Source organism: Bradysia coprophila, chromosome IV (genome assembly GCF_014529535.1).
Source record: "Bradysia coprophila strain Holo2 chromosome IV, BU_Bcop_v1, whole genome shotgun sequence".
Taxonomy (NCBI): Eukaryota; Metazoa; Arthropoda; class Insecta; order Diptera; family Sciaridae; genus Bradysia; species Bradysia coprophila.
Window position 1 is genome coordinate 3618344 of NC_050738.1, and position 18232 is coordinate 3636575.

The window sequence follows — 18232 nt, forward strand, 5'->3', positions numbered from 1 at the left end:
TTTGAATATAGCTTGACGAGGAAAATTAGTAAATTAGCCAATGTGATGTCTGCCTGAATATGTTTTGTTGCATAATTCTTGATTCACGTTAGGATGTGTTTCAAATCGATGCATCCCATTTCACACATGAATCCAAAGAACAAAAATGTGATTTTTATTTAATTAAATTTATAACGAGAAAATGATTTATTTATAGGAGTAAGAAGACCCACTGACCAAAAAAAAAAAGATTTATAATTCCTTGATGTTTCTTATTATAATGAAAATAGTTGTTGTGTATTACGTAACTGATCAAGAAATTAAGTAAAACGAAAAGACCAAAGGAAATTTGTATATTCTGTGGAAAATTGTAAGCTGGAGATCACTCCCGTATCGGTTACAATGTGAATGTAAGAAGAAACTCATTTTAATCGATATAGAGAATCAATGATGCAAATAATTTTGTAAATCACGTATTGTGTAACAAGAACTTGTTTGTAAAACAATTTCGACTAAGACAACTTCTATATTTTAATCGAAATAAATGTGAGAATTATTCGTTTAGTCATCAGTTTTCATTCAACTCTAATAAAACCATTGAAATGATTCAACAGAGCGATGGTAATTCACCGGTATTGTAGGTGGAAAAGGAGCAGTGTCTATTTTCAGGAATTTTAATTTTTTTGAATTTCAAGTAATTCGGTAATTTAAAGAATTTCGACAATTTTCGGGAATCAATTTCACCGATACTTAGCATACAAGGGGTAAGTGTATGGTCTTTCCTAAAATTGTACAAAATTTGGATCCAAAAGCAAAATCGCATATATTCATTCCAGACAGTTTTTTCTTTAAAAACTCTAGCTGAGGGAGGTGCGGGAAAATAGGAAAATATCTAGTTTTGCTTGCTTTCTCGCGAATAGCTACTGTTGTGTGTATAAATCCGATTGTTTTAATTCAATGAACACATTCAGAAAACCAACCAGGTCTTACTGAAACTGAAACGTTCTGACTCGTTTCCTTACGTTTCATTTGACATATCGCACACCATTTTTGAGCGAAAGCATAGTTTTTCAAGCATATCTCTGAATGTTTTTGCTAAAAAATCGTGTGCGATTTCGAATGAAACGAGACGAAACAAAATATTTAATTTTTAAGAAATTTAGGGAGTTAAGCAAGCAAAACTGTAATTTTCCACTTTTCCTGTTTTCCTGCACCTCCCTGCTAGCGTACGAAATTTACCTTCATTATCTTCAAATACATCGCATTTAGGTTTTACATGCTTTTCTACTTGCAAGACGTCAAAAACATTTCCAATAATCCATCTATCGAATCCAATGTATAATTTTCAATTAAATTTTTTTTTCGACAAGTTTTATATTTTTGTCCGCAATTTTCTGTAAGGAATCGATGAGTTGAAACGGTTGTCAGTATAATATAAAAATAAAACTCTGTCCAGACTTAGTATGTCCTAACATAATGTGTAAAAATTCAATAAGTAGGACAATAAAAGTCTTGACAGTTTTTTCTTGTACACTAATATCACTTACGTTTCTAGATTGGCCCCCTGGTCATGTTTGTGATATATTGTGACTTTATAATGGCTTCATATGACCTGTGTTGGGTTTTGACCTTGTGCTGGGTTTTGACCTTGTGTTGGGTTCTGACCTTGTGTTGGGTTTTGACCTTGTGTTGGGTTTTGACCTTGTGTTGGAGTGGTTACAACTGATTTTTGCTTCTTATTCTCTTCTTCTTTCTTCGCCTTCGCCTTTGCCAACTCTTCATCTTTCTTCGCCTTAGCCGCTTTTCTATCCTCTTCCAGTTTCGCCTTTGCCTTCGCTTTTTCATCATTCATTATGATCTTATTGTTTGCAGCCAATTCATTCAAAAGTTTGTCATAATTAACAATAAAATCCTGATCCATATCGGAATCCATGCAGTTTTGCAAGAACCATATTCCGTGATCGGGTCGATCAAAATCAGTGAACATAAATAATCTAGCGAAACATCCAGTTAATTTATCCAAAATTTTAACGTTTGCCAAATATTTGTTGAAGTCTTTAGCTCTACTATCCATTTTAAGTTACTAATTTTGTAAATATTGATCTGGCGCGTTCTGTGGAATTTGCGACAATTATAAAAGACTTTGGCGTTCACTTAACCCTCCAGGCTACTTAGTTCATTTCGTTTGTATACCTTTGTAAAATTGATATTCAGCAGTTATCGACAACGAAGAGAAAAATAAGCGACAGGCTCGTAGCTCTGGTCTCATATAGCAAAATTTATTGATCTACTTATATGTAAGTATGTTCCTTTGACTAAACCCCACAGTGTTCCTGAACCAAATTTAGTTGACATTTTTTGCATATGTGATTTGTCTTCACAAATGACTTCTTTTGCCTATTCGAAACAACTTCTTTTGGGAGGGCATGGTAAGGCAACGCGCGCTTTGCGAAATAACGTAAAAATTTTGTTACTGTTGGGTACTGTTGGTTGTGGACACAGAACAAAAAAAAAATTATGAAGGCACCAATGGTAAGCCGAGAACACCCCCGATCACATCTTAAAGTCACAGAGTCTCCAAGAAGATTGAGTGATTACTGAATTATGTATCAAATGCGTAAATTACCATTAGGATTATGTGGGTGAGACTGGAATCCTCGCTGGAATCACTAGATCATACTTATACTAATAGTAAACGAAGTTTCCACCAAAATCAAAGGATGTAGAAAATTGGCATATGATTAAACAAGATATTGATTCACCAGAGGACTAAACTGAAGTGTGTGTTGTATGAGTCTGATCGCCGATCAGTGATCGCCTACAACTCTAGTTGTCAAAATTCTACACCCTTTCGTGGTAAAACTGCAACGTATACGTTGTATTTTACGTGTAAAATTAGAAATTAGTCAACCGTGTATGATTCCATGATTGTTTGCTAGAGAGGGTATTGAGGGAATCTTTACCAAAATCTGAAAATTATCATTGAAATGGATGGAAAGTTTCAGAGATGCGGGAAAACAGGAAAAGTATCACTTTCAAAGACCTTTGAATACTCAAATTGTGACAACAACAACTTTCACATCGTCAACTAATTACAACAATTATTCCATTTGAGGATTTATGTAAGAAAATTGCTGAAAAAGAGGAAATCCGCTGTTTTCCTGACTACTGTTCCGACGAACCCAATATTGAAATAGATTTTCTGATTTTCTAATACGTCATTTGACATATCGGCCACCATTTTTGAGCGAAAACTTCCGGAGATGCACGCACGTGACAAACACAGCAAAACACGCTGTTTTGCTTGCTTTCTCTTCAATAGCTATTGATCGACCAACCCAATTTTTCTGATTTAAATATACTGATTCGTCTCGTCAATACCTTTCATTTGACATATCGCACACGATTTTTGATCAAAAGCTTCCAGAGATATGCTTGAAAAACTAGTGAAAAAGAAAATTTATGTTCAGATAAATCGGGTTGGTCGATCAGTAGCTATTGGCGAGAAAGCAAGCAAAAATGTCAAATGGAAGGTATTGACGATCGGAAAACCTATAGTATTTGAAAATTGGATTCGTGGAACAGAATCCAGTCGTCAGGAAAACAGTAAACGACGTGAAAGTTGTTGTTGTCACAATTTGAGTGTTTAAAGGTCTTTGAAGGGGATACTTTTAATGTTTTCCCGCATCTCTCTGGTAAAAAAAACGCTGAACAAAACACCATTATTCAGGTTAAATTATTTATTTTCTTCTTTTCTGTAATTTGAAATAACTTTCATATATACGGAACACTTCACGCACAATTTTTTCATCATAAAATTTTTGTTTTGTTTTTGTTTTGTATTTTTTCTTGTGAGTTTCAATGCAAAAATATACACAAAAAATTAAAAAACAACAACGCGCCATTCTTCATAAGAATTAAACTGGGGGGGAATATATAGGTAAGGTATTGACTTTTTGTTTTAATTTAATTTTTTTTTCGTGTTACTGGAAATTGTTATTTTCATTTTGTTGTTACTATACGATCTAATCAATCCATGCCAAAGAAAACAAAAAATAAAATTTAGAGAGAAAAACCTTTTTCTTTCTTTGTTTAAAAATTTGAATCGCTTATTTTCGTAGGCACATAATTCTTGTTCGTAGGAAAAGTTTTTTTTTTAATTTTAATTTTTCGTTACTTTTATCAATGAAATGTTCTATTGGGATAATAAATAAATTCAGCGGTCGAAAAGAAAATCTCAAAATTTTGGTTTAAAAGCTACATTTCCGCTGCTGTTTTCACCTTAAACTGCATTATACATAAATATTGTTAAACCCATTTCTGTAATGCTCTACATCACTCCCCCGCGCAAACACACCTTTCTTCTGTCGTGAAAATTGAATATTTTTTACCATTTTCCATGTTGGTTTTTGGTATTGAATTGTTTCGAAGCAATTTTCGTAATGGGACTTCGTAGTTTCGTTTGTGTTTTTTAGCATGGAATTTGATTTCGATTTGTATATTTACAAAGTTTTTTTTCTTTTGTTTTCCTTTGTTTCTCTTCTCTTCTCTCTTTGTTAAATTTAAATTGATTTTTTTACTTAAAATTTTATTCCCATTCAGTTGTTCCCGGTGGTTTGGATGTAAGATCGTATAGCACTTTCGAAATGCCATTAATTGTTGAGATATCACGGACCATTTTATCCAGAGCCTGCAAAATGATAGTGATTTGTAAGAATTTTAACCATTACAATCAGTTGCATTTTTAAATATTTGCTGAAAATCAAGTAAAGTTACAACGAAAGAGCCCTAGCGGATTAAATCAATCTCAGGGCGGATAAAGGATCGTTGATTTGTTTCTGTTTGTAACCTGTTTGCAGAACTGCCCAAACATTGACCATATTTTAAGTCATAAGTAGTGCCTACATTCGCGAAAATATTTTCACGAATTTTCTAAAATTTTCGCGATTTTTTAAAATTTTTACAAAAAACTTCGAAACTTTCGAAATTCGTGAAAATATTTTCGCGAATATAGGCACTGGTCATAAGTCCAGAACGGATGGCGACCCTTACCAATGATTGTACTCTTTATCTTTGCCTATACTATATTCCTACCAAATTTCAACTTTTAGTAACATGTCTATCGCGAGCTATCACAAGAAAACTGTTTTCACCACCCTTTGACATGCTATCACTTTTCACGTGTTGATTCCGAAATTGGGAATTTCTTAGAATTGAAAGACGATTCAAACGAGCTACAGCTCTCCCGGATTGCCAAATCATTGTTTTCAAATTGGTTCAATTTTTGCGATATCACTCAAATGTAACGTTTTTGTAGATCCGGACAAAACACAAAATTAAATGGCAACTCAATTGTTGAGTATAGTCGAAATTGGAACGTACGTTAGATTAGGCTCGGTGCACTGACTATCGAATGGAAGTCACCTGTACAGTCCCGGAAGAAAGCTGAACATATTATTGAGTGCTCTTCACACGCTTCGCTTAATTATCGTTGATTTTTACAACCTAAAGTCAGTTCAGTCTTGAATGGAGAATAAAATGGGCAAAAAATGCGTGCGCAAATGAAAGAGGTTTTTTGAAGTTATAGTACCCGAATATCCAGTCCAGTCAAAACTTTCGACCACTTTTTCGTTTCAATTATTTCTTGCAGTGACCAGTGACTACAGGGAGATCTGAAGTACTAAGTACTTCTTGCCACCATTACTTTCTAAAACAAACTTCTTTTTCTCGAGTCAGTGACGGAAATCTGTTGCCCTTTTGAGAAAAAAGTTGCATGAAGCTCGATGATAAATGCACACGATGTGCATTGTGTATTAAGCACACTCGGTGTCATAAATAACCCAGACGAAGCTGTTATCTATTGGCAGAGCTTGAAAAACTTTTTTTGTACTTATTTCTCGAGGTGACACTTTTTCTGCAGCTAAACCCTACGAAGTAGCAACATCATGAAAATATATAAAGATTTACGCGTACAAAGAGTTTGCACTCCATTGAGACTACTTAGAACCCGTTATCGTGTCCACTCTTTGGAAGCTTTATCAAATGCTTTGCTTACTACTGCAGGTACATAGCGACGCCATAGAGACCTAATTTAAATTTTTCTTCCGTTATACTGTCACATTTGACAGGAGAACAAAAAAAGAATCTGAACTAGGTCTGCCTCGCGTCGTCATGTGTAGCTAAGGTTACAAGTACGGCGATTTAGGAACATAATTGTCAACCTATTGCGGACGTCCATAGTCCATTGCGGATGAAGTATCTCACTTGAAAGAGAAGACTAAACTATCCGTACACCGCTAACTTAATTTACAGTACAACCCGAGACAAACGAGTAGATCTAACCGCTGGCAGTTCCTTCCAATATAAAGTTGAATTAGAAACAAACAAAAAATGCATTCAATTGACTTACCACCAATGGTAACTGTTCAGATCCTGGAACAATAGGTACACCAGTCATAAAATCATTTGTTAGGAATGGTCGAATGACGACGGATCGTGAACACGACGGAATCTTTAATGCTGGATCACGATCAAAGTGTACGGGTATTAATACTACCGGCATTTGAGATATATGTGAATAGCATCCATACGTCACCAAAGCCTACAACAACGCAAATGTTTGAATTGTGGTCCGAACTAACCAAAAACAAAATCGATTTACCTCATTGGCAAAGGCATCTGCTTGTCTTAACTGCGCTAATGTGTATCGACTAATTCTCGTATAAGTAATATCAGTGATTTGGTGTTGAACATGTCCGCCAAAGATGTAGCAAACTCTATTTACATTATGCAAAATCCTAGGTATCAGTCGTGCCAAGAACATAAGATCATTCCAGTTCGGATTCTCATTGCTGGACAATCCGACAACGTAACTGTATGTTCGTCCATCGCCTGTACGGAGAGAGAAAGGGAGAAATTTTTTTTAAATTTCCTGAGAGGGACAATGGTCAAAACGGTCAAGTACCTTGGACGCCAACACTTCTAATTGGTAAAACGGTGGCATTGATTTTCATACTACTCGAAATTCGGCACAGTTCTGTCTGCTCTTCGGATGATGTGTTACCCGATACACGATTCAACAGCGCATGGTTCTTTTGTAATTTGTTATTATAGTCTACAATGACACGTACTATAACCTGTGGATGGGCAGATGGATTAATTTCCCGTTTCCGTTTTGTCTTCTAGCGGCTTTGTGGCCTTACTTGCGTTTCCGAATAATCTTTCTCGATGTACGGCTCTTCGGCACATAAGATTCGTATAGCTAATCCTGGCCCAGGGAACGGATGTCTCTGAATTAAAGCTTCTGGTAATTTTAAATCGTAGCCCAATTTGCGCACTTCATCTTTGTGGAAATCTTTAAGTGGCTCCACCACTCTGCCAGCGTCTCGCAATTTTCTAAATTTCGAAATGAAATGGGGTCAGTTTGGCTTCGAGCTATAAATGCGAATGTGGCGCCTACCTGACCATTTCCGTATCATTGTGATGTGTTTTGATTGTGTCCGCATTCGAACTGACGGTTTTCGAGGCCGATTCAATTAGATCCGGTCGCAGTGTACCTTGGGCCAGGTAAACGTCGTCCGGATTCAGTTTCAACTCTTTGATTAATTCGTTCGTGACCTTCACAAATGTGTCGCCGATAATTTTCCGCTTCTCCTCCGGATTGACGGTAAAGCATAACATTTGCGTTTCACTGTTGTACAACGAACCGGGCATCTTAACGGTGGTGGTTCCTTTGAAAAAATTGTAAAAACATTTTCGCAGGATCGGATCGAGGTCGATGTCACGCAGTGATTTCTCCACCATTTCACTTTCGTTTTTTCGCATAAATCCTGCAAATGGATGGGTTCCGTTTAGGCAACGAAAAGAAATGAAAAAAAATTGAAAATCGTCGAACCGTTATCGATGTGCACCACAATGATTTGCTTGGGATCGAGAGCCACCCGCAATAAAGCTGCACAGACCGTTGAATCGACACCTCCACTTGCGAGCAACTGGAAACAACGAATGGGGTTCAATGAAGCTGATGCTTGTCGATCGAAAAAATCATCGCGCACTTACCAGAACTTTGCTCTGTCCGACTTGCTCTTTGATGTAATTTATGCACTCCTCCTTCCGACTGCTCAGCGTATAGTTGGGCGTTGTTCCGCAAATGTCGATCAAGAAATTAGAGAGCATTTGTTTGCCATTGGGCGTGAGATCGACCTACAAGAAGGAAAACCAACAAATGTATCAGTCCGATCAAGCACTTCAATCACATGCCTCGAAGCTTACCTCGGGATGAAATTGAACTCCGTAAATTTTCAATTGTTCACACGATAACGCTGCAACAATTTGATTGGGCGTGAAACCCATGACTTCCAATTGTTCACCGAGACTATTGACACTGTCGCCATGTGTAAGGAGCACAGTTTGATTGCTCGTTAGGTTTCTGAAATGGAATTCGATTTTATTTAGAGTTCGATGCTTCATGGAGCTGAAAAACTGTGCTACAGGTAAGTGAGTGTAATGCATGGTGTAGCCTTATAATAATCACTTGAACATAAAAGGTTGTTCCAAGCATCAAAATCGACATTTCGCAATGTCCAATTAATTGTTCTGGGAGGTTTGTATCAGAGTTCATTTAGGCTTATCAATGATCCTCCTTCTTCACCTCCGTTGTTTATTCGAAACGTAAACAGGCGAGCGAAAAGAGCTCCAAAGCCATACTCACTTGAACAGTGGACACGACGTTTCTATCTGAATCTCATGCTGACCGTCTTCTCGGGCTTCATGTCTCTGTATGGTGCCGCCGAATTCTTTGTTTATCATCTGCATACCGTAGCATATGCCTAAAGTCAGTTCGAAAAATGTGAGTCAATCGGATTGTTCCGTTCCGGTGGCTCTAATACGCACCTAGAATTGGTATGCCAATTTTGAATAGATCTGGATCATATACCGGCGCATCTTCTGCATAAACGGAATTCGGTCCACCAGATATGATGATGCCTTTGTATCCAGCCTCTTTAATTGACATTGCCGGAGTATTTAGCGGCAAAATGTCCGACACAATTTGTAATTCCCGCACTCTTCTATCTATGACCTGGAAGATTTTAAACATTTATTGGAACACCAGATCAACACTCGCCTAAATCTTGCCCATTTTACCTTTCCGTACTGTGAACCAGCGTCCAGAATCAGAACCTTATCGCGTAAACAGCCATTTTCGCTCGATGACGAATTCATTTGCAGTGGTTGGGTATTCATTGCCGGTTCGGTATTGTCCTGGAAGTGTAAAACGTTGAAATAATAGCGCAGAGCGAAATCAACAGAAACGTGTTCTCGTTTGAGTGTAGCAAAAGCGAAATGGCTGTATGAACGAGTGTATGTGTGGAGTGGTGTGTTGATGTGTGTTTGACGAGATTGTGAAGGATAATGGATGGCAAAGATAATACCGCAAGTTGAAAGTATATTTGTTATCTGAATGGATTGATAGTAAATCAATTGTTGCAGTACAAACATACCGAACATTAGTCAACAGTGAAAAGAGGTTCATCTTAACGGAAAATGAGATCAGGGCGTTGCTGGTGTAGTTCATTTTTTAAAAATGGATTGAAAGGGAACAAACTATCAATATTACGGTGTTTGTGAAGGGTGGAAAAGCCGATCTGTGTGTTTCACTCTACGAATCTCGCGAACAGAATTTTTTTTTTAATGGAATAAACCCACGCACATCACCCCTTGGAGAACTATAAGTTTTCAAATAAGCAAATCGCCGGTAATTTTACACCTCGAAATGTATCGTAAACTTTCTCTTTGTCGGTGGTGCGCTTCATCACTGGGATGGAAAAGATGAAGTAATGACCAGAACTGAGGAAAGACATGGTGAACACAACCAAACGCTTTAGTCAGAAATTGGTCACTATTTTCGTCTATGGGTCTTAGTCCCATCAACTGTTGCAATTGTATCATTAGGAGTATTAGTTAAACAATTAGCCAAGGGATTGCGAGATTTGTCAAACTGGGTCAACGATTCTCGCAATTCCCTTTCGACGTTCGACCAGTTTTAGAAGTTCATTACTACATCTGGAGGCAGTACAATTAAATCTCTTGAAAAAGGAGAGATGATCCCAACCGCAGGCAGTGCTTTGACATAAATTTATTTTTAGCATGATGAGACACAATCACGACACAAATGAGAAACTAAAAGTGCAACAATTCGTACCACAAATGAGCGAAAAAAGCTTGAAAGCAACAGAACATAAAAAAATGAAAGAAAATTAAAAATTGAGAAAAAAAAATATTTTAATCCATCGTACAAACCTCATCGCTTTTACTTTGTGTGTTTGTGTTTGTGTTTCTATCTTCAACGAATACACAGGTTTTTAGAAACTGTAACATTTTAGCTAAAACCATCTTTGGATTAGTTTGTTACATTGCAATTATCAAATCGATAAAATAAAATGGAAAAACGAAAATTTTAAAAATTCATCTGGACCGTTGTCGAATGGACGGGTTTTAATCACTTTAGACTCTAGATGTGAACAAATACAAAAAAAAAAAATTTCTTCAATGATCGTCAATGGAAGCCCGATTTTCTATGATATGTGTAAAATGGAAATCGCCGAAAATAATTCAAAAGTTTCACGTTCCTAATTATCATCATTCATATTTTGATAAGATTAAAAGCATAAAAGATAAATTGCAAAATAACTAGAAAAAAAAAGTTATCGAATTCGCCTTGGGTGTAATGGAAAATTCGACACCATAACAACTGAATCACATTTAGTATTCCGTTCAGACTAAAATGAATCGGTTTAAGTCGGTCGAGCAAGCGGTACGAGTGACTAGAAGAACTCGAGAAGAACTAAACTTATTGTGTTCATCGGCTCTCACAGTTCAATCACTGAAACTGAGCCAAATTCTACTTCAACCTTAGCCTAACATTAGCCCGACCACACAATGATCAAGAAAACTAGTCCATCTATTAACAACTAACTACGAAGACCGTGCAGCTGATCTTTAAGGTTGTTGTACAGACTTTTCACATTAAGTCCAACCTGAACAAAACGCTAAGTGAATATAAGGAGCACAATTGACAACGAAATCTACACAAACCATTAACCGTGTATCACACTAGACTTCCAGTCAGGGTCGGACTGGCTACGCAAAGACACTTCGAAAACGTTCAATGACGAACATTTATAGAAAGCCCTTCGTTCGTACAAAACATAAAAAATCCCTGCGGGCATCGAATGCTCATTGCGGGTCTGTTTTCAATGATGGAAAAGTTTAGGTCACTAATTTTGAGGATTTCCATGTGATAAACAAATACACACTGACTGTGTGTCACGAGATAGCTGCTGCAACAAAGGTACGATTCATTTTTAATGGTCTGTATCAGTTTTATTAGAATTGCTTTGCAATGGTGATAAATTTGAATTGCTCTCATTCTGGTCATATTTCACATCATGTGACAACTATTCTGTACTAGTTTTTGACCCTATTAAAGCAGAAACTTTTAGCACACGGACTACAGTGTAGTTCTTGTTGGATAGAAGGTAAAAATTTCTTTAGACTGAACACGAACTGATCCTCGTCGCTACTCGCGAACCCATAACACTTGACAAGTTAATTTGAATGTGCAAAAATTAGATCAAATTTTGATAGACAGAATTCCGATGAATTCTCGACAAAACTGAGTTGTTGCAATAAAATTCACACAATGGAAACTGATTCCATCACTCAAAACTGATGTTTGGCAACGTTTCAATTGTGATTTTATTTTGGCTTTGTTCGGAAATTTGCAGCGTAATTTTCAATAACAAATTCAAAATTTATTAAATTGCACTTAGACGAACAATGGATTGTGAGTGTTTCGCAACCGATTTAACGATTTCCCAGTCGTAATGGTCACAAATTTTATTTGGTCCACTCCACCGACCCAATAATGCCGTCGATAAATATTAGAGAAAGGAACTTTAAAGAAAAAGAAGGTGGTGTCACATTAATAATTTGTGCGTAAAACTCGGACGATATAGAACATACACTCAACCAGCGACACCGGTATGAAAATCTCAAGAACAGCACACGTATAGAAATCGATGAACTGAATTTTCGGTTCAATTGAAAAGAAAGGAAATTTATCACCAGGACACTTTGCACGCGAGCAGTAAAGAAATGATCAAAAATGTATAAACAGACGATGATGCACTTGTTTGACACAATTTTTTTATTCCGGAAAAATATGGATCTGCATTTGTAGTGTGCGAACAGAAAAAAAAATCAAAAATTTCTTCTTTCCGAAATTATCAATCGTGTAGCTTGTCGCAAATAATCGTCACATTTCTTCAATGAAATAGAACCGATTTTGTAGATGACAAAACAGATGGAATTCATTACCTTGTTATTACCTTATTATGCGCAATCTTTGTTTACAATTATTGGTACAATTTTATCATCAGAAAAGTGGTAAATTATACAAGAATTCAATGATTTTTTGCATGAGCAACTTAACACCAAATTTTTGTTGAAACACATACACAATCATATTACGTCGGCAAAATGTGAAAAAAGAAATGTCGCTGGTGTCGGCGCGACAGACGTAGAATTCCCAGCAATTAAGTTGGGTATGCTTCTGTTACCGACATGACAGCAGAGGAAGCGATGAGCTCGGAGTGAAGTGAACTTTTCTCGCAAAAGTTAATTGTTTTCTAAAGCTAATGAGTTTAACGGACCTACTCTTTTACATGGTCTATTTTAAGGGAATTAAATTCTCAAAATTCCCTAATTCACGATTCGATCAATTAGATTGACCAATTCACTCAATTCTTCTATTTTCCTTATCATAAATTTTGGTCAACTTATGACTCAATGATATGCAATTCTCAATGTTAGTATACTCGGTATACTCTATAGATAGATATGGTCTAATGTCAAAATTTGTGTGGAGCGGAGGGAATAGCGATTTCATATAAACAACCACACGTTTCAATGAAAATCATTGAAAGGTGAGTTCGTTTATATGGGTGTCGGGGAATCTCGCACACGCGATCATAGTATGCGTCCTTTTACGACATGTAACGAAAAGTCATGACTGTGCGAGATTCACCACTTAGAGGTGAATCTCGCACACCATGAATTTGTGTGGTGTGCGAGATTACCCTACCCCTTTATATGAAATCGCTATTTCCTCCGGTTTGTGTGGACAGACCACACCTGGTTTGTACTTTTATTGCCAATTGTGCCACATTACTGTAATGCGAGATCTAACTTTAAAATATCGGAATCATACACCGAACCGACCATTCCTATGCATATGACATGACTGTTTCATCCCAATTTATGAGAAGTGTGTCCAGTGTAGCCGCGAGCTTCAACCTTCACAAGAGTTTGCCGTTTTTTTTTTACTTTCGCCACCTGCTGTTCAAATATCTATAAGGCAAGTGCAGAGAGGACAATGTATTTCTATTGTTCATCTGTAAGGTAAACCGAATACACGCGATACGCGCCTACAATTTTTGTGTCAGTATACGAAGTTTTAACTTACAGTAGAGAAATTTCCCGTAATATGCACATGCCTTACTGTTGATGATGACGGTTGATTGGACTTTAGTAACAAAATTAAATTAAATACTTTTATGACAACACTATACCGAAATGATTCTATTTTTGCTCCACCAACACAACTAACAACAAAAGAATTACAGGGGACGTCAGTGAAATATAGACATGGATTTGCTTCTGCTGTAAAAATGATTTCTGGCAAGCCGAAAATGAACAAGAGCATCCAAAGAACATTTGAGAGCTTTTGCGAACCTTTCGTAACTCGACAGTTCTTATAGGATTTTATACTCGCAACTGTCAATGACATGAGAATCGATGCACAGTTTTATGATATTTTTGTAACAATCGCAAAAGTTAATTGAGAAAATCAGTCAGTCAAAAGATCTGACCCACCCATAGATTTTTGGTTATGTTTGGTTTGACAGCTGAAATAACCTTGGAACAGACTATATTATTAATACGGAGGTAGGAGTTGCGTTAGCCGCATATTTGATTGAATCAATTTATTTACTGAAATAAATTAAAATGACAAACCTCGAACACCTCGAACCAGAACGACCAAAACACGATGTTTTTTACGAAGTTATAAGAGTATACCCGAAATTTTAATTTACCTTAGCAAATGAAGTAATTAAATCAAATGTTTAGCTAATACACTCGTAGCGTAACTTCGGACTCTTAACAATTTACTGCACTAAAAACTACAATTTGGATTTTGGATTTGAATTTTAAGAAAAACCTCCTCGACTCAGTTGTCATGAAATTTCTGCTGGGATTCCCTGTAACATCATCACAATAGCGATAATAACTTTGTTGGGAATCGTTAGAATGTCACAATGAGGAAGATTTACAATGAAGAATTTGTTCTTGGCGGGAGAATAGATTTTTGACATAAAGTTTTTATTTTTGTCCGTTTGTCATTCACAAGTCCATAGAAATCAAAATATAAAAATTTGTCGACTGACAACCATAATGGAGGTGAATGACGAATTAGATCAATTTTTGCTGGAAGTTGCTGAAGCCGAAGACCAGAATTCAAGTCAGTTACCAAATTTACGCGACGACAATGCATTTTCTGCAGCACTTGATGCCAGCTCATCCACAACTTCCAAGCCAACAGTGCAGTCAAGTGTGATTCATGAGAATGGTGCATTAGATTCGTCGGACGATGAGGATATGAAAAATTTCCTCGAACGAAAATACAACGAATATGGTCGCGACATTCAATCAAAATTGAAGAAACAAAACGAAGAGCAAATCGATCGGATCGTAACGAGGGAAGTGGACCAAAACATTAGGAAATCAACACCAAAGAGCACTCTGACGGAAATTCACTTTCCGAAGTACAATCCAAAACCAATTACTGCTGCCAGTAAGCCTGATAATGTTGGCGTGTACACGGATCCCATTTTTGGCATTAGGATCATTCATCCGTTGATTTCCAGTACTCAGCTCGGCGAACGAATGGTTGGCCGAATTGCAGTACCGATGTCGTCACTGCGAAAACATTTGGACCATGGTGACTTATCGAAAGACTGGGCAGTGGCTGGTGCAATCGTTAAGAAGAGTGCTGTTCTCACTAGCAAGAAGGGAGCACAGTACGTTATATGGACTCTCAGTGATTTGCGCGGTGAAATCAAAACGATTTCGTTGTTTCTGTTCAAAAATGCGTACAAGCAACTGTGGAAGACAGCTGAGGGTGAGTCGTGATCCACTGACTGTTAACTACATTACTTAATCAAATCGGTTCGTTTACAGGGATGGTCGTTGCTGTTTTGAATCCAGGCGTATTCGACAGTAAACAGGGCAAAGGTGATGAGGCGTGCCTATCGGTGGACAATGCCCAGAAATTTATGGTGTTAGGTCAATCGAAAGATCTAGGTACATGTCGCAGTCGCAAGAAGAATGGCGACATGTGTCACGCTATTGTGAACCTGGGTGACTGCGAGTATTGTGTCTATCACGTCAAGCAGGAATACAGCAAAATGTCAGGTCGATCAGAATTACAGTCAGCAACTAGTGGCCGGGGACTGGATGCATTACGGAACAAAGTGCTGGGCAAAAGTGAAGTGTTCTATGGAGGACAGTCGTTTTTGGCGGTACCTGCGAAGAAGAACCCTAAACAAATAGCTAAAGACCAACGTCGCCTACAAATGCTATCCGAACAAAGTCAGTCGAATCAATTACTGGAAAGTAGAGATAGTAATCGGTTGGCAGGCCTGAGTACCCCTGAAAATGGTAAGAGAGAATTTTTGATTCCTCTTCACTTCCAGAGTGAAAATGTTTTTTCTTCTTCATATAGGCATGTCGATGGCTGTGAACTACAACAAACCAGCAACTTCAAAAATCGCTGCTGGTGTCGAGGCCAACATTTCACAACGTCGTAAGGACCTGGAAAGATTAAAGCAACTCGAAGCCTTGCACGAAAGCCAAACTGAAAATAAAACCCAAAAAGAACCAGTCACTGCAGCACCGAAACCGTTGACCAATGCGATACCAACGCTAAGCCGCTCCAGCTTTTCAATTGATCTGCCTGCGCCGGATAAGAGAACTCAACTGGCCAAGGCAAAAGCACTGGCAATTTTAAAGAACAAACCGATTGAAAAATCGAATCCGAATTTCATCAAATATCGCGGCACAGTCGAAGGTAAGAAACGCGTACAATCGGAAATGTTGAGTCGTGACCCCGGCGAAGTGAAACGGCAAAAAATTACCGAAGATGCGGAGAAATTTCGCCGGGAGAGAATACAAAAGATTATGGAGACAAAATCCTCACATTCTGACCTGATCGACGAGCATGCCAAGGATGCCGAAGACAAATATTTCAGTAAGCAGGTGAAGAAGGAGGCAATGGAGGAGAAAATGCTGAACACGTTTGAGGTTGATTGTAAAGCCGTTGTGTGTCTGAAATGCAGGTACACAGCCCTATCATCGGCGGACCGGTGCAAGAACGAAGGGCATCCAATTAAAGTGATTGACGCCAAGAAACGCTTCTATCAGTGTTCCGATTGCGGCAATAGAACGGTTACAGTGCATCGCATGCCGCAAACGAGCTGTAAGAATTGTCAAGGGTCCAAGTGGCAACGAGCTGGTATGATCAAAGAGCGTGCAACTGAAAAAGTTGGCGAACAGTTGTCGATTAGAGGGGACGAAGAAATGTTTTTGGGAAGTTTGCACGGGAACGGAAATTTGAACTTATGTGTGGCGGAATCGTAGGTTCGTTTTTGAAAAATTTTATAATTTACTTCTTGAGATACTTTAAAAGAGGCTGCTGCAACTCAACACAATTTTTTTTAAGTCAAAGTCGTTAATGATAAAAAAATAAAGAAAATCCTTAATCAATTGCACTTTTGATTGAAGCAAGTGAGCTGTGAATACTTAGCATTAGTACGTTTTTCAAGGAGAAAGTGATCCAACAATAGGCAACTTAGTATGAGCCTTGACTTTGACCAAAATTGGAAAACATTTTCTTAAATCTGTCATTTTGATGTTGTAACTCTCAATACCACAAGTATCCTTAACTAGCATCTCTAATTTTTAGTTCCCCTTCATAGGTACTCAAACAACTTCACCTGCGAAACAACCTCTTTTTTTTTGAAATAGCCGTTTTACTGTCTGTTTGGGCCCATTGTGCTGGACACTTACCGAATTTTCCCATTTTCTCTTCAATCGGAAACCTACAGATTATCCTATTATCTTCTAATTCTTGCGTTGAGAATAGTTTTCCCGTCGGCGGGTGCTACTTGCAGTCGGTCTTCTTTACTCACCATCCTCCAATAAATCAAATTGAAACATTATTGGAAAATTTGGAATTTTAAGAAATGAAGGAATGTTTTAACTAATATCTGAAGTTGCGACGTTGGGTGGAAACACTTCAGCCCGAGCTTGGTCGCAAAATGCGCAACAGTGGGACTACCAAGAGCTGTTTGAGGTGTCTGGTAAGTCCTCCAGGAGTAATTTCTTAACAATCCAGAAACTCTTCATGTGCCTTCATCGTTGCTAGATTCTGATACTCATGAGCCAGCAAACGGAACAAACGAAACAGTCTCGGATTTAACGTTAGCTACGGAGACTGCAAAGCGACAAAGCCTGAATTCACAACAAGATTCACCGAGTACTCTTCAACAAAAGTAAGTCTACACAAGTTTATCAAGAGCAAATAGCAAATAGCTCAAAATAGAACTTTTATTTGGCTGGTCGATCAGACACATACAGTGTGTAGCTAACATTTGCGTTCAATTGCCCGTCGATTGAGGGAGGTGTCAATAACTTATTGATGGAAAATCGATTTTTTTTTCAAATATTTTTATCAAGATCAAAACCGCCTAGAACTTTTATTTGGCTGGTCGATCAGACACATACAGTGTGTAGCTAACATTTGCGTTCAATTGCCCGTCGATTGAGGGAGGTGTCAATAACTTATTAACAATAGTTGCTAACAAGATCTGAACCATGGACCACTTGCTTATGAAGCAAGCGTTCTACGAATCAAATCACAGGACTGCGCATAAAACAAAAATTTTATTTCCAAAAATTTACAAAAATAGTTTCTGAAAAATAGATGTGCATATACACAATCAGACAAAAACCTTTTAGAAGAGAAATATTGACGCGAGTCCTTTACTTACAAAAGTACTGATATCAGAAAAGGTGACTCTCAAAGCTCCGATACGCAATATAGTCCGGGTTCTTATGTCATCCTGCTCGATTC

At 37.7% G+C, this 18232-nt stretch overlaps 3 protein-coding genes and 1 long non-coding RNA gene across 6 annotated transcripts; 2 read left to right on the forward strand and 2 right to left on the reverse strand.

Moving 5' to 3' along the window:
- Nucleotides 1-834: 834 nt before the first annotated feature.
- On the forward strand, nucleotides 835-10555 carry LOC119085866. The gene is made up of 3 exons (XR_005089354.1): nucleotides 835-909; nucleotides 3001-3005; nucleotides 10545-10555. It is a non-coding gene; the product is annotated as an uncharacterized LOC119085866 (long non-coding RNA).
- On the reverse strand, nucleotides 1250-2147 carry LOC119085855. The gene is made up of 2 exons (XM_037196365.1): nucleotides 1527-2147; nucleotides 1250-1373 (listed from the first exon to the last, which is right to left on the reverse strand). The coding sequence occupies exon 1, from the start codon at nucleotides 2051-2053 to the stop codon at nucleotides 1583-1585; it is 471 nt and encodes a 156-aa protein (XP_037052260.1). The 5' UTR covers nucleotides 2054-2147; the 3' UTR covers nucleotides 1250-1373; nucleotides 1527-1582.
- Nucleotides 4140-12518, reverse strand: LOC119085819 (GMP synthase [glutamine-hydrolyzing]). 3 transcript variants are annotated; one of them, XM_037196313.1, is made up of 14 exons: nucleotides 12004-12099; nucleotides 10279-10361; nucleotides 9124-9240; nucleotides 8872-9058; nucleotides 8690-8807; nucleotides 8251-8407; nucleotides 8038-8181; nucleotides 7874-7970; nucleotides 7439-7808; nucleotides 7182-7374; nucleotides 6944-7115; nucleotides 6641-6870; nucleotides 6389-6580; nucleotides 4140-4669 (listed from the first exon to the last, which is right to left on the reverse strand). In XM_037196313.1, exons 2-14 carry the CDS (start codon nucleotides 10354-10356, stop codon nucleotides 4568-4570), a joined length of 2157 nt encoding a protein of 718 aa, XP_037052208.1. In that variant the 5' UTR covers nucleotides 10357-10361; nucleotides 12004-12099; the 3' UTR covers nucleotides 4140-4567. The 3 variants fall into 3 exon arrangements, with proteins under 3 accessions (XP_037052208.1, XP_037052210.1, XP_037052209.1); XM_037196315.1 differs by lacking the exons at nucleotides 10279-10361; nucleotides 12004-12099 and adding an exon at nucleotides 12369-12518; XM_037196314.1 differs by lacking the exons at nucleotides 10279-10361; nucleotides 12004-12099 and adding an exon at nucleotides 12358-12518.
- Nucleotides 12519-14383: 1865 nt separating this feature from the next.
- Nucleotides 14384-16856, forward strand: LOC119085820 (protein MCM10 homolog). Its single transcript, XM_037196316.1, has 3 exons — nucleotides 14384-15220; nucleotides 15280-15759; nucleotides 15824-16856. The coding sequence occupies exons 1-3, from the start codon at nucleotides 14494-14496 to the stop codon at nucleotides 16735-16737; spliced, it is 2121 nt and encodes a 706-aa protein (XP_037052211.1). The 5' UTR covers nucleotides 14384-14493; the 3' UTR covers nucleotides 16738-16856.
- The last annotated feature ends 1376 nt before the right edge of the window (nucleotides 16857-18232 follow it).